Source organism: Salmo salar, chromosome 28, assembly GCF_965601325.2.
Source record: "Salmo salar chromosome 28, fSalSal1, whole genome shotgun sequence".
Lineage (NCBI taxonomy): Eukaryota > Metazoa > Chordata > Actinopteri > Salmoniformes > Salmonidae > Salmo > Salmo salar.
This window is the reverse complement of record NC_138318.1, coordinates 38,895,009-38,909,680: the sequence shown is the minus strand read 5'-3', so window position 1 is coordinate 38,909,680 and position 14,672 is coordinate 38,895,009. Positions and strand designations below refer to the sequence as shown.

Below are 14,672 nucleotides of genomic sequence, written 5' to 3'. Positions count from 1 at the left end.
CGCTAGGCTAGCTGTACTGGCAGAGAGGAGGGAGCGCTAGGCTAGCTGTACTGGCAGAGAGGAGGGAGCGCTAGGCTAGCTGTACTGGCAGAGAGGAGGGAGCGCTAGGCTAGCTACTGGCAGAGAGGAGGGAGCGCTAGGCTAGCTGTACTGGCAGAGAGGAGGGAGCTCTAGGCTAGCTGTACTGTTCTAGCAGAGAGGAGGAAGCTCTAGGCTAGCTGTACTGGCAGAGAGGAGGGAGCTCTACGCCAGCTGTACTGGCAGAGAGGAGGGAGCGCTAGGCTAGCTGTACTGTTCTAGCAGAGAGGGAGCTCTAGGCTAGCTGTACTGTTCTAGCAGAGAGGAGGGAGCGCTAGGCTAGCTGTACTGTTCTAGCAGAGAGGAGGGAGCGCTAGGCTAGCTGTACTGTTCTAGCAGAGAGGAGGGAGCGCTAGGCTAGCTGTACTGGCAGAGAGGAGGAAGCTCTAGGCTAGCTGTACTGGCAGAGAGGAGGGAGCTCTAGGCTAGCTGTACTGGCAGAGAGGAGGGAGCGCTAGGCTAGCTGTACTGTTCTAGCAGAGAGGAGGGAGCTCTAGGCTAGCTGTACAGTTCTAGCAGAGAGGAGGAAGCGCTAGGCTAGCTGTACGGTTATAGCAGAGAGGAGGAAACTCTAGGCTAGCTATTACTGTTCTATCAGAGAGGAGGAAGCTCTAGGCTAGCTGTACTGTTCTAGCAGAGAGGAGGAAGCTCTAGGCTAGCTGTACTGTTCTAGCAGAGAGGAGGAAGCTCTAGGCTAGCTGTACTGGCAGAGAGGAGGGAGCGCTAGGCTAGCTGTACTGTTCTAGCAGAGAGGAGGGAGCGCTAGGCTAGCTGTACTGTTCTAGCAGAGAGGAGGGAGCGCTAGGCTAGCTGTACTGTTCTAGCAGAGAGGAGGGAGCGCTAGGCTAGCTGTTCCAAAGATGTTCCCCTTGACTCTTTCCACATTTTGTTATGTTACAGCCTTATTCTAAAATTGATTAAATCATTTTTTATTTTTTTTTACTCATCAATCTACACACAATACCCCATAATGACATCACAATGACGAAGCAAAAACAGGTTTTTAGACATGTTTGCTAATTTATAAAAGAAATTAAACTGAAATATCACATTTACATAAGTATTCAGACCCCTTTACTCAGTATTTTGTTGAAGCACCTTTGGCAGCGATTACAGCCTTGAGTCTTCTTGGGTATGCTGCTACAAGCTTGGCACACCTGTATTTGGGGAGTTTCTCCCATTCGTCTCTGCAGATCCTCTCAAGCTCTGTCAGGTTGGATGGGGAGCGTCGCTGCACAGCTATTTTCAGGTCTCTACAGAGATGTTTGATCGGGTTCAAGTTCGGGCTCTGGCTGGGCCACTCATGGACATTCAGAGACTTGTCCTGAAGCCACTCCTGCGTTGTCTTGGCAGTGTGCTTAGGGTTGTTGTCCTGTTGGAAGGTGAACCTTCGCCTCAGTCTGATGTCCTGAGCGCTCTGGAGCATGTTTTCATCAAGGATCTCTCTGTACTTTGCTCTGTTCATCTTTGTGTGGATCCTGTCAAGTCTTCCAGTCCCTGCCACTGAAAAACACCCCCACAGCATGATGCTGCCACCACCATGCTTCACCGAAGGGATGGTGGAAACAGGATGCACTTTCAACTGTGGGACCTTTATAATATAGACAAGTTGTGTGCCTTTCCAAATCCATGTTTTTTACATTTGCAAAAATGTAAAAAAAAAAAACTGGTTTTGCTTTGTCATTATGGGGTATTGTGATGCCATTATGGGGTATTGTTATGTCATTATGGGGTATTGTGATGCCATTATGGGGTATTGTTATGTCATTATGGGGTATTGTGTGTAGAATGCTGAGCGTTTTATTGAATACATTTTAGAATAAGCCTGTAACTTAACAAAATGTGGATAAAGTCTCTCTGGTTGAGAGAATGCCAAGAGTGCAAAGCTGTCATCAAGGCAAAGGGTGGCTACTTGGAAGAATCTAAAATATATTTTGATTTAACACTTTTTTTGGTTACTACATGATTCCATATGTTATTTCAAAGTTTCAATGTCTTTACTACTATTCTACAATGTAGAAAATAGTAAATGAGTAGGTGTCAACGTGTGTGTGTGCGCACATACATACGTACATACATACACTGTCGTTCAAAAGTTTTGGGGTCATTTAGAAATGTCCTTGTTTTTGAAACAAAAGAAGAAAAAAAGTCCATCTAAAATAACATCAAATTGATCAGAAATACATTATAGACATTGTTACTTTTGTAAATGACTGTTGTAGCTGGAAACTGCTGATTAAAAAAAATATATATTGACTATCTACATAGGTGTAGGAAGAAACTTAGATGACCAACAGGGTCAGATAATAACCATGAAGGTTATAGTGGAGGGTCAGATAATAACCATGAAGGTTATAGTAGAGGGGGTCAGATAATAACCATGAAGGTTATAGTAGAGGGGGTCAGATAATAACCATGAAGGTTATAGTAGAGGGGGTCAGATAATAACCATGAAGGTTAAAGTAGAGGGTCAGATAATAACCATGAAGGTTATAGTGGAGGGGGTCAGGTAATAACCATGAAGATTATAGAGGGGGTCAGATAATAACCATGAAGGTTAAAGTAGAGGGTCAGATAATAACCATGAAGATTATAGTGGAGGGGGTCAGATAATAACCATGAAGGTTATAGTAGAGGGGGTCAGATAATAACCATGAAGGTTATAGAGGAGGGGGTCAGATAATAACCATGAAGGTTATAGTAGAGGGGGTCAGATAATAACCATGAAGGTTATAGTAGAGGGGGTCAGATAACCATGAAGGTTATAGTAGAGGGGGTCAGATAATAACCATGAAGGTTATAGTAGAGGGGGTCAGATAATAACCATGAAGGTTATAGTGGAGGGGGTCAGATAATAACCATGAAGGTTATAGTAGAGGGGGTCAGATGATAACCATGACGGTTATAGTAGAGGGGGTCAGATAATAACCATGAAGGTTATAGTAGAGGGGGTCAGATAATAACCATGAAGGTTATAGTAGAGGGGGTCAGATAATAACCATGAAGGTTATACTAGAGGGGGTCAGATAATAACCATGAAGGTTATAGTAGAGGGGGTCAGATAATAACCATGAAGGTTATAGTAGAGGGGGTCAGATAATAACAATGAAGGTTATAGTAGAGGGGGTCAGATAATAACCATGAAGGTTATAGTAGAGGGGGTCAGATAATAACCATGAAGGTTATAGTAGAGGGGGTCAGATAATAACAATGAAGGTTATAGTAGAGGGGGTCAGATAATAACAATGAAGGTTATAGTAGAGGGGGTCAGATAATAACCATGAAGGTTATAGTAGAGGGGGTCAGATAATAACCATGAAGGTTATAGTGGAGGGGGTCAGATAATAACCATGAAGGTTATAGTAGAGGGGGTCAGATGATAACCATGACGGTTATAGTAGAGGGGGTCAGATAATAACCATGAAGGTTATAGTGGAGGGGGTCAGATAATAACCATGAAGGTTATAGAGGGGGTCAGATAATAACCATGAAGGTTATAGTAGAGGGGGTCAGATAATAACCATGAAGGTTATAGTAGAGGGGGTCAGATAATAACCATGAAGGTTATAGAGGAGGGGGTCAGATAATAACCATGAAGGTTATAGTAGAGGGGGTCAGATAATAACCATGAAGGTTATAGTAGAGGGGGTCAGATAACCATGAAGGTTATAGTAGAGGGGGTCAGATAATAACCATGAAGGTTATAGTAGAGGGGGTCAGATAATAACCATGAAGGTTATAGTGGAGGGGGTCAGATAATAACCATGAAGGTTATAGTAGAGGGGGTCAGATGATAACCATGACGGTTATAGTAGAGGGGGTCAGATAATAACCATGAAGGTTATAGTAGAGGGGGTCAGATAATAACCATGAAGGTTATAGTAGAGGGGGTCAGATAATAACCATGAAGGTTATACTAGAGGGGGTCAGATAATAACCATGAAGGTTATAGTAGAGGGGGTCAGATAATAACCATGAAGGTTATAGTAGAGGGGGTCAGATAATAACCATGAAGGTTATAGTGGAGGGGGTCAGATAATAACCATGAAGGTTATAGTAGAGGGGGTCAGATAATAACCATGAAGGTTATAGTAGAGGGGGTCAGATAATAACCATGAAGGTTATAGTAGAGGGGGTCAGATAATAACCATGAAGGTTATAGTAGAGGGGGTCAGATAATAACAATGAAGGTTATAGTAGAGGGGGTCAGATAATAACCATGAAGGTTATAGTAGAGGGGGTCAGATAATAACCATGAAGGTTATAGTAGAGGGGGTCAGATAATAACAATGAAGGTTATAGTAGAGGGGGTCAGATAATAACAATGAAGGTTATAGTAGATGGGGTCAGATAATAACCATGAAGGTTATAGTAGAGGGGGTCAGATGATAACCATGACGGTTATAGTAGAGGGTCTAGACAGCACCGTGTGTACAGAACAGACAGGAGGCGTCCATCCACCTTGTATTTCTCCATAGATAACATGCGTAGCTACTAGCACCAGATGACAAAAGCTTAGTCAGATAATCCTCTTGTCAGCCATCTGCCCATGGCCGTCCCACACCGGCCCTCTAAAATTAAACCACAAAACCAGGGCACTAGCAACAGCTGCTAACATCTGTAACTAGCCAGGTACTTCCGTTGGAAAAACAGATAGGCCTACATGTGTTGCAGTAGCTGTTTGGGTTGGATTTTATTCATTTAAATCACAGCAAATACTATTTATCATGATATGTACATTATGATATGGTTTGATTTGACCTAATATGTTCGATATTTGTACATATAGAAATGGTAGGTTTTCAGTTAGATTATAATGCAATGCTAGATGAGCGTGTCCCGACGATCGCTGTGGATATCTGCTGCCTTTAAGCTGTTGTTGTTGTGTTTCAGATAGGTTCACCAGTAGTGAGTGGTGAGAATGTCTTTACTTGAAGTCCAATCAACACATGGCATACGATACTGTTTGTTTTGTATTTTTGAAACATCATAAAACATCTGCATACAGTAGATTATATTGTTGCTCTTAAACAAAGTGGTAGTCCATCAAGTGGAGGTGGACGAGTTCAGTAGACCACCCTAGTAATAGACTACTGAGTTCAGTAGACCACCCTGGTAATAGACTACTGAGTTTAGTAGACCACCCTGGTAATAGACTACTGAGTTCAGTAGACCACCCTGGTAATAGACTACTGAGTTCAGTAGACCACCCTGGTAATAGACTACTGAGTTCAGTAGACCACCCTGGTAATAGACTACTGAGTTCAGTAGACCACCCTGGTAATAGACTACTGAGTTCAGTAGACCACCCTGGTAATAGACTACTGAGTTCAGTAGACCACCCTGGTAATAGACTACTGAGTTCAGTAGACCACCCTGGTAATAGACTACTGAGTTCAGTAGACCACCCTGGTAATATACTACTGAGTTTAGTAGACCACCCTGGTAATAGACTACTGAGTTCAGTAGACCACCCTGGTAATAGACTACTGAGTTCAGTAGACCACCCTGGTAATAGACTACTGAGTTCAGTAGACCACCCTGGTAATAGACTACTGAGTTCAGTAGACCACCCTGGTAATAGACTACTGAGTTTAGTAGACCACCCTGGTAATAGACTACTGAGTTCAGTAGACCACCCTGGTAATAGACTACTGAGTTCAGTAGACCACCCTGGTAATAGACTACTGAGTTCAGTAGACCACCCTAGTAATAGACTACTGAGTAAGGTCTGGAGCAAGGACTGTCTAGCTCTGCAACTGACCTGGCCCGCAGTCCTTTCTCTGTATCTCTGACTTTCAGACAGACCCATTGACATACAGGTGAAACCTGCCTTAATCTCTTTGGCCTAGTGAACACTTCCTCTAGCAGGTGTAGTCCAATCAGGACCACCTGGGATGTTTACCGGCAGTACAGTTGGTTTTTATCACTTTCTCAAAATCTAGAACCTGTCATTCAGATATTTCTGTTTAATTCCACCAGGCACCACCCTTACTACTCAAAATTACTATAAGAAAATATTCTGCTCTGTATTATTCAATGTATATGCTTGTTGGGAAATATTTTAAGTCCCCATTCATAAACATAATCAAAGGAAGGTTGATATAGCACCGAATTGTAGTTTCAGTGTGACATTGAAATATAATACTAAATACTGTATCCATGTACCTTAATTGGAAAAATAAAAGTTTGTGGTTACTGAATATATTTTTGGAGAAGAAAGTTGCAGGTCTATGACCGACTGCTTCCTGTACGCCGTAGGAGCGCGTCATAGAACGTCACATCCTATTTTTAAAACGTGTGAAGAGAGGGAAAGCACATGACTGCACCTCTGACTGAGTAAGTCATCACAGTCAATATAACAATATAATAATATCCCCCTTCCTGACTGAGCCTGGGGGGGGGGGGGGGGGGGTGTAGACTCAGTTACACCTCAGTTACACCACGTGCTGTCAACCAGTATATGACTCATACAGGGTTTAATATAAGATATTTGATATACAGTGCATTCGGGAAGTATTCAGACCCCTTGACTTTTTCCACATTTTGTGATGCTACAGCCTTATTCTAAATTGGATAAAAAAATGTTTTTTCTCATCTACACACAATACCCCATGCATTTATTATTATACTTTTTTTTAATAATAATAGTGTTTATCATGATTTTTGAATGATTACCTCATCTTTGTACCCCACACATAAAATGAAGGTCCCCCAGTCGAGCAGTGAATTTCAAACAAAGATTCAACCACAAAGACCAGGGAGGTTTTCCAATGCCTCGCAAAGAAGGGCCCCTATTGGTAGATGGCTTTTTAAAAAAGCAGACATATCCCTTTGAGCATGGTGATGTTATTAATTACACTTTGGATGGTGTATCAACACACTCAGTCATTACAAAAGATACAGGTGTCCTTCCTAACTCAGTTGCTGGAGAGGAAGGAAACCGCTCAGAGATTTTACCATGTGGCCAATGGTGACTTTAAAACAGTTACAGAGTGTAATGGCTGTGACAGGAGAAAATTGAGGATGGATCAACAACATTGTAGTTACTCCACAATACTAACCTAAATGACAGAGTGAAAAGAAGGAAGCTTGTACAGACTACAAATATTCAAAAACATGCATCCTGTTTGCAATAATGTACAAAAGTAAAACTGCAAAAAATGTGGCAAAGAAATTAACTTTATGTCCTGATTACAAAGCATTATGTTTGTGGCAAATCCAACACAACACATCAGTGAGTACCACTCTTCATATTTTGAAGCATGGTGGTGGCTGCATCATGTTCTGGGTATGCTTGTTATCGGCAAGGACTAGGGCGTTTTTTTAGGATACAAATAAATGGAATATAGCGAAGCACAGGCAAAATCCTAGAGGAAAACCTAGTTCAGTCTGCTTCCCAACAGACACTGGGAAAGAAATTCACCTTTCAGCAGGACAATAACCTAAAACACAAGGCCAAATATACACTGGAGTTGCTTACCAAGACGACATTGAATGTTCCTGAGTGGTCTAGTTACAGTTTTGACTTAAATTGGCTTAAATCTATGGCAAGACTTGAAAATGTCTGTCTAACTATGACCAACAACCAATCTGACTATCACGTTTCAAGGTAAGACCCAGATGCAAACAACGTCGAATTAACAAACAGTTTATTAATCCAACAGGGGCAAGCAAAAGACAGGTCAAGGGCATGCAGGGCTCAGTAATCCAGATTGGTGGGGCAAAGGTACAGAACATTTCTAAACATTTCTAAAAACATGTTTTCACTTTGTAATTATGGGGTATTGTGTGTAGATGGGTGAAATGTTTTATTTATTTAGTCCGTTTTGAATTCCGGCTGTAACACAACATAATGTGGAATTATTTAAGTGGTATGAAAACTCACTGCCTCATGTTGTGAAATGAGGCGCGATATCTCCTAGGCACTTTCAACGTCATTTCAATAAATAAATAAATAAATAAATAAATAATCTATGTGATGATGTTGAATCAACGTGGAAAACTGATTGGATTTGCAAACAGTTATTGACATAAGGGAATTGTCTTTTTTTTGTTCACCCAACTTTGAACCCAAATTCAAAGTCATGGTGACATTTTGTGTTGATTTTACAATGAATTCACGTTAGTTAATAACTCAACCAAATGTAAATCAAAACTACAGGTTGAACTGACGTCTGTGCCCAGTGGGTAGCCTCTGTGGTAGAACAGTCTGTTACATTAGACATCTTCTAGTCTCTCTCTGTGGTAGAACAGTCTGTTACATTAGATATCTTCTAGTCTCTCTCTGTGGTAGAACAGTCTGTTACATTAGATATCTTCTAGTCTCTCTCTGTGGTAGAACAGTCTGTTACATTAGATATCTTCTAGTCTCTCTCTGTGGTAGAACAGTCTGTTACATTAGACATCTTCTAGTCTCTCTCTGTGGTAGAACAGTCTGTTACATTAGATATCTTCTAGTCTCTCTCTGTGGTAGAACAGTCTGTTACATTAGACATCTTCTAGTCTCTCTCTGTGGTAGAACAGTCTGTTACATTAGATATCTTCTAGTCTCTCTCTGTGGTAGAACAGTCTGTTACATTAGATATCTTCTAGTCTCTCTCTGTGGTAGAACAGTCTGTTACATTAGATATCTTCTAGTCTCTCTCTGTGGTAGAACAGTCTGTTACATTAGATATCTTCTAGTCTCTCTCTGTGGGAAAAAGTCTCACATTTTGTGGGGTGAGAGCAGCGGTAGACAAGGTCTGTCTAAGATGTCTGTTGTGGCTGTGAAGTAAAGGAGCGGAAGCTAGGATACGTCACCAGACTAACACTGCTCTGAGGACACTGCTCCACCCCCCCCCCCCCTTTCCACTGAGCTGAGACTTCTAGCGACTGAGCCTCCTAGTGAGACGCCTGGATCCTGACAAGCAGTCTTCTTCTTCCACCTCCGTCAGGATGAAGAACCAAAATAAAAAAAGACGGTGTATTTTCCTCTTAGTCTCCCTGGTTACACTTGTTTCTCCCTCTCTGGGTAGGTTTTCTTTTCTCTGTTCTGTTCGTGATACTAGGACTTCACTGGAGTTCCTGTACCTTCTGTGTCTGTATGTGTGTTTGTGGTGTGAGATGTACTATTTTATTGACCTCTGTTGACATTGAACTGTCCTTATTTATTTCTGCTGCCCTGCCGTTTCAGCAAGTGAGTACAATAATTGTATTAGAATATTCAGATAAATATTACCACAGGTGTTAGAAGTATTGAATTGATTATGATAGCATGTGTTATAAAGTGTGAACTGGACACTACCTATAGCATGTGTTATAAAGTGTGAACTGGACACTACCTATAACATGTGTTATAAAGTGTGAACTGGACACTACCCATAGCATGTGTTATAAAGTGTGAACTGGACACTACCTATAACATGTGTTATAAAGTGTGAACTGGACACTACCTATAGCATGTGTTATAAAGTGTGAACTGGACACTACCTATAACATGTGTTATAAAGTGTGAACTGGACACTACCTATAACATGTGTTATAAAGTGTGAACTGGACACTACCCATAGCATGTGTTATAAAGTGTGAACTGGACACTACCTATAACATGTGTTATAAAGTGTGAACTGGACACTACCTAGAGCATGTGTTATAAAGTGTGAACTGGACACTATGATAGTATGTGTTATAAAGTGTGAACTGGACACTACCTATAGCATGTGTTATGAAGTGTGAACTGGACACTGATAGCATGTGTTATAAAGTGTGAACTGGACACTACCTATAGCATGTGTTATAAAGTGTGAACTGGACACTACCTACAGCATGTGTTATAAAGTGTGAACTGGACACTACCTATAGCATGTGTTATAAAGTGTGAACTGGACACTACCTATAGCATGTGTTATAAAGTGTGAACTGGACACTACCTATAGCATGTGTTATAAAGTGTGAACTGGACACTACCTATAGCATGTGTTATAAAGTGTGAACTGGACACTACCTACAGCATGTGTTATAAAGTGTGAACTGGACACTATGATAGCATGTGTTATAAAGTGTGAACTGGACACTACCTATAGCATGTGTTATAAAGTGTGAACTGGACACTACCTATAGCATGTGTTATAAAGTGTGAACTGGACACTACCTATAGCATGTGTTATAAAGTGTGAAACGGATACTATGATAAAGTGTGAACTGGACACTACCTATAACATGTGTTATAAAGTGTGAACTGGACACTACCTATAGCATGTGTTATAAAGTGTGAACTGGACACTACCTATAGCATGTGTTATAAAGTGTGAACTGGACACTACCTATAGCATGTGTTATAAAGTGTGAACTGGACACTACCTATAACATGTGTTATAAAGTGTGAACTGGACACTGATAGCATGTGTTATAAAGTGTGAACTGGACACTACCTATAGCATGTGTTATAAAGTGTGAACTGGACACTACCTATAGCATGTGTTATGAAGTGTGAACTGGACACTACCTACAGCATGTGTTATAAAGTGTGAACTGGACACTACCTATAGCATGTGTTATAAAGTGTGAACTGGACACTACCTATAGCATGTGTTATAAAGTGTGAACTGGACACTACCTATAGCATGTGTTATAAAGTGTGAACTGGACACTACCTATAGCATGTGTTATAAAGTGTGAACTGGACACTACCTATAGCATGTGTTATAAAGTGTGAACTGGACACTACCTATAGCATGTGTTATAAAGTGTGAACTGGACACTACCTATAGCATGTGTTATAAAGTGTGAACTGGACACTGATAGCATGTGTTATAAAGTGTGAACTGGACACTGATAGCATGTGTTATAAAGTGTGAACTGGACACTACCTATAGCATACTTGTTATCTTTAGATTGTCATATAGTTGTTTTTGTTTGTGAACATGCTGTAAAGTGCTGCTTGTTATAAATGACACATTCAACTCTACGTTTCGATTCATTTTTTTCTTCTCCACCTCAGGGCAAACTGACTACGCTCCCTATTTCTATGACAACGGACCGAGCAGCACAAATGGGAATATGGCAATGTTCAGTATCTCAGAAGACACGGAAGTCGGTGAGTGTTGTAAACAATTATATAAATGCGATGATTATTTAGTTAATTATTTGTCATTTTAATGTGGCTAAATTCGAAGAAAATCGCAATGTGGTTGTGATGGATCTTGTGTTTCAAGAGCAGCGTTCTACAGTAGCTAATGATCAGACCTGGTTTAAATACTATTTTATAACATTTTAAATACTATTTTATAACATTTTAAATACTATTTTAAAACATTTTAAATACTATTTTATAACATTTTAAATACTATTTTATAACATTTTAAATACTATTTTATAACATTTTAAATACTATTTTATAACATTTTAAATACTATTTTAAAACATTTTAAATACTATTTTAAAACATTTTAAATACTATTTTATAACATTTTAAATACTATTTTAAAACATTTTAAATACTATTTTATAACATTTTAAATACTATTTTATAACATTTTAAATACTATTTTAAAACATTTTAAATACTATTTTATAACATTTTAAATACTATTTTATAACATTTTAAATACTATTTTAAAACATTTTAAATACTATTTTATAACATTTTCATTTTAAATACTATTTTAAAACATTTAAAATAATTTATGCTTGATTGCAGGGTTTCACAAACTCGGTCCTAGGGTAGGCGCACCTTTAGAGTTGGTTATTTGATTCGGCTGTGTAGTGCTAGAACAAAAACCAAAACCAAAACAGGCAGGGGTTCCCAGGACTGAAATGGTATTTGAACCCAGGTCTTCTAATGATAGACTGATCACATGAGCAGCATTGAGCTGCATCACCATTATGCCCTGCAGTGGAGGTGAACGCACACTAATAGGCTTAGCCAGGAAAACAAGAGAGATGAAGGAGTGGCTGTCAACAGTATAACTAACAATCTGATAATACAATAATACACCATAGAAATAGAATCACTAGAACGGGAAATTCCCATTCGAGTCAATGGGTCTGTCATGACTTAGAAATAGAATGAATGATATACATCTCAGAATGAACTTTAAGTCTAGATCCAGGTTAATGGTATGATTGTCTTTCTTGTGATTATCTTCTGTAAAACTGTAGATATGGGTTGCCTTTCGTGTACTTGATAGGCAATGCTTTAACCAAATTCAGTAACTCTATTATTTGAAGGGTACCTACATGGACACCATAACACATTCATAAGCATTCATACCATATTCATAAGCATTCATACCACATTCATAAGCATTCATACCACATTCATAAACATTCATACCACATTCATAAACATTCATACCACATTCATAAACATTCATACCACATTCATAAGAATTCATACCACTTTCATAACACATTCATAACCATTCATAACCACGTTCATACCACATTCATACACCATTCATAACGCATTCATAACGCATTCATAACACATTCATTCCACATTCATAACACATTCATTCCACATTCATAACACATTCATTCCACATTCATAACACATTCATTCCACATTCATAACAAATTCATAAGAAGGTACTATTTCTGTCTGTGACCCTACAGGAACACAGCTATATATCCTAAACGGTACCGACCCAGAGGGGGATGCCGTGTGGTTTGGCCTGACCTTTCAGAAGGGTACCAGAGAATACATGAGAGTGGACCCTAAGTCAGGAAACATAACTCTCATTCAGGAACTAGACAGAGAGGTGAGTGTAATACAGGGATCTTTGACAACATTATGTCCAGTAATCTCAGGAGAACCAGAACCAAGTCTTGCGTGTGTTGGTGAGTCTGTCGTTACCCACAGTGCTGTTTCAAAGTGCTATTTTAACAACGTGTTCTTTGTTTTGTCAGAAACAAGGTGAAATCTTAGCATTTGTTAGCATAACAGATGGTCGGAATAAGGTGAGCTGAGCTTTGACAACAACATTAATTGCAAATCCATATGCATCCCATGTATAGGCCTATACGCTAATACAATAATCACACCTGGCTTCTCACCTGGGCTGTTGTGATGTCATCTGCTTGGTCCTTCCTTTTAGGTTGTCGAGACGATACGGATGTTTGTCACCGATGCCAATGATGAGCGACCAGAGTTCCAGAACCTGCCTTTCACCGTGGACGTCGCCGAGGTCAGTGTTAAACCCGTCATAAACATGAAGACAGCTCTGTCATTGGTTTAAAATGTGTTTAGAGATAATGTATAAAGATAATGATAGATGTCAATATTGTCATCATGTGTTTAGAGATAATGCGAGTTTCACTACCCCAGGGGGCCTGTATGACATGTCGACAAGTAAAAATGCCCTGTTATTAGAGCTCTGCCAGATATGTACTAGATAAGCACACAGAGGCGATGTTATAATTAATGTCATTGATGTTTGTGTCATCTGCAGGACACTGAAGCTGGAAGCAGCATTTACAGAGTACAAGCGGTGGATAAAGACATAGGCTCTGGAGGCAGTGTCAACTATTACTTACTGGTAGATCATGTCCACAGCCCTGGGTCTGGCTCGTACATAGAAGAACATGTTCTGAAACAGGGAGGGACTCTCTGAACTTGTCAAATAAAACATTTTGCTACGGTTTGCCCTAATGAACACTGTCCTGGTCTGACAGAGAGTTCAGAGTTAGATCAAAGGTTATATGGGGGATCCATTGTCATACTGTAGATAATATGTAATAATATATGTATAAATATACTGTATATATAATAGTGGCCAGTTTATTAGGTTTGGACCCCCCCCCCCCCCCCTTTTAGTACCGGTTTGGACCCCCCTTTGCCTCCAGAACAAGCTGAATCCTTCGGGGCCTGGATTCTAGAAGGTGTGGCATTCAAACGTTGCTCAATTGTTATCAAGGGACCAGACATGTATCAGGAAAAACATTCCCCACACCATTACACCACCAGCCACCAGCCTGTACCGTTAACACCAGCCAGGATGGGGCCTGTACCGTTAACACCAGCCAGGATGGGGCCTGTACCGTTAACACCAGCCAGGATGGGGCCTGTACCGTTAACACCAGCCAGGATGGGGCCTGTACCGTTAACACCAGCCAGGATGGGGCCTGTACCGTTAACACCAGCCAGGATGGGGCCTGTACCGTTAACACCAGCCAGGATGGGGCCGACCGACCCGCCGGTGGGGCCGACCGTCACCGCCGGTGGGGCCGACCGTAACACCAGCCAGGAGGGGCCGACCGTCCCGCCGGTGGGGCCGACCGTCCCGCTGGGCAATGGCCAGCCACTCCCCCGACCGCAACAGCGACGCACGGCTGTGATTCGTCGGACCGGGCAATGTGTTTTCATACCTTAATTGTCCAGTGTTGGTGATCGTGTGTCCACTGGAGCTGCTCCTTCCTGTTTTCAGCTGATAGCAGTGGAACCCGGTGTGGTCGTCTGCTGTAATAACCCGTCCGTGACAACGATCGACGAGTTGTACTTTCTGAGATGCCGTTCTGCACACCACTGTTGTACTGCGCTATTTGTCTGTTTGTGGCCGGCCTGTTAGCGCCTGTTAGCGACTGTTAGCGACTGTTAGCGCCTGTTAGCGACT

At 40.8% G+C, this 14,672-nt stretch overlaps 1 protein-coding gene across 1 annotated transcript in view; it reads left to right on the top strand.

The window, feature by feature from the left end:
- The first annotated feature begins 10,797 nt into the window (after window positions 1–10,797).
- Window positions 10,798–14,672, top strand: part of LOC106589931 (cadherin-related family member 1a) — a 46,334-nt gene continuing 42,459 nt past the window's right edge. The window contains exons 1-5 of the mRNA XM_045710225.2: window positions 10,798–11,155; window positions 12,676–12,821; window positions 12,970–13,020; window positions 13,158–13,247; window positions 13,512–13,598. Coding sequence (XP_045566181.2) covers window positions 11,119–11,155; window positions 12,676–12,821; window positions 12,970–13,020; window positions 13,158–13,247; window positions 13,512–13,598 — 411 coding nt within the window. The 5' untranslated portion in view covers window positions 10,798–11,118. The remainder of the gene's footprint in view (window positions 11,156–12,675; window positions 12,822–12,969; window positions 13,021–13,157; window positions 13,248–13,511; window positions 13,599–14,672) is intronic.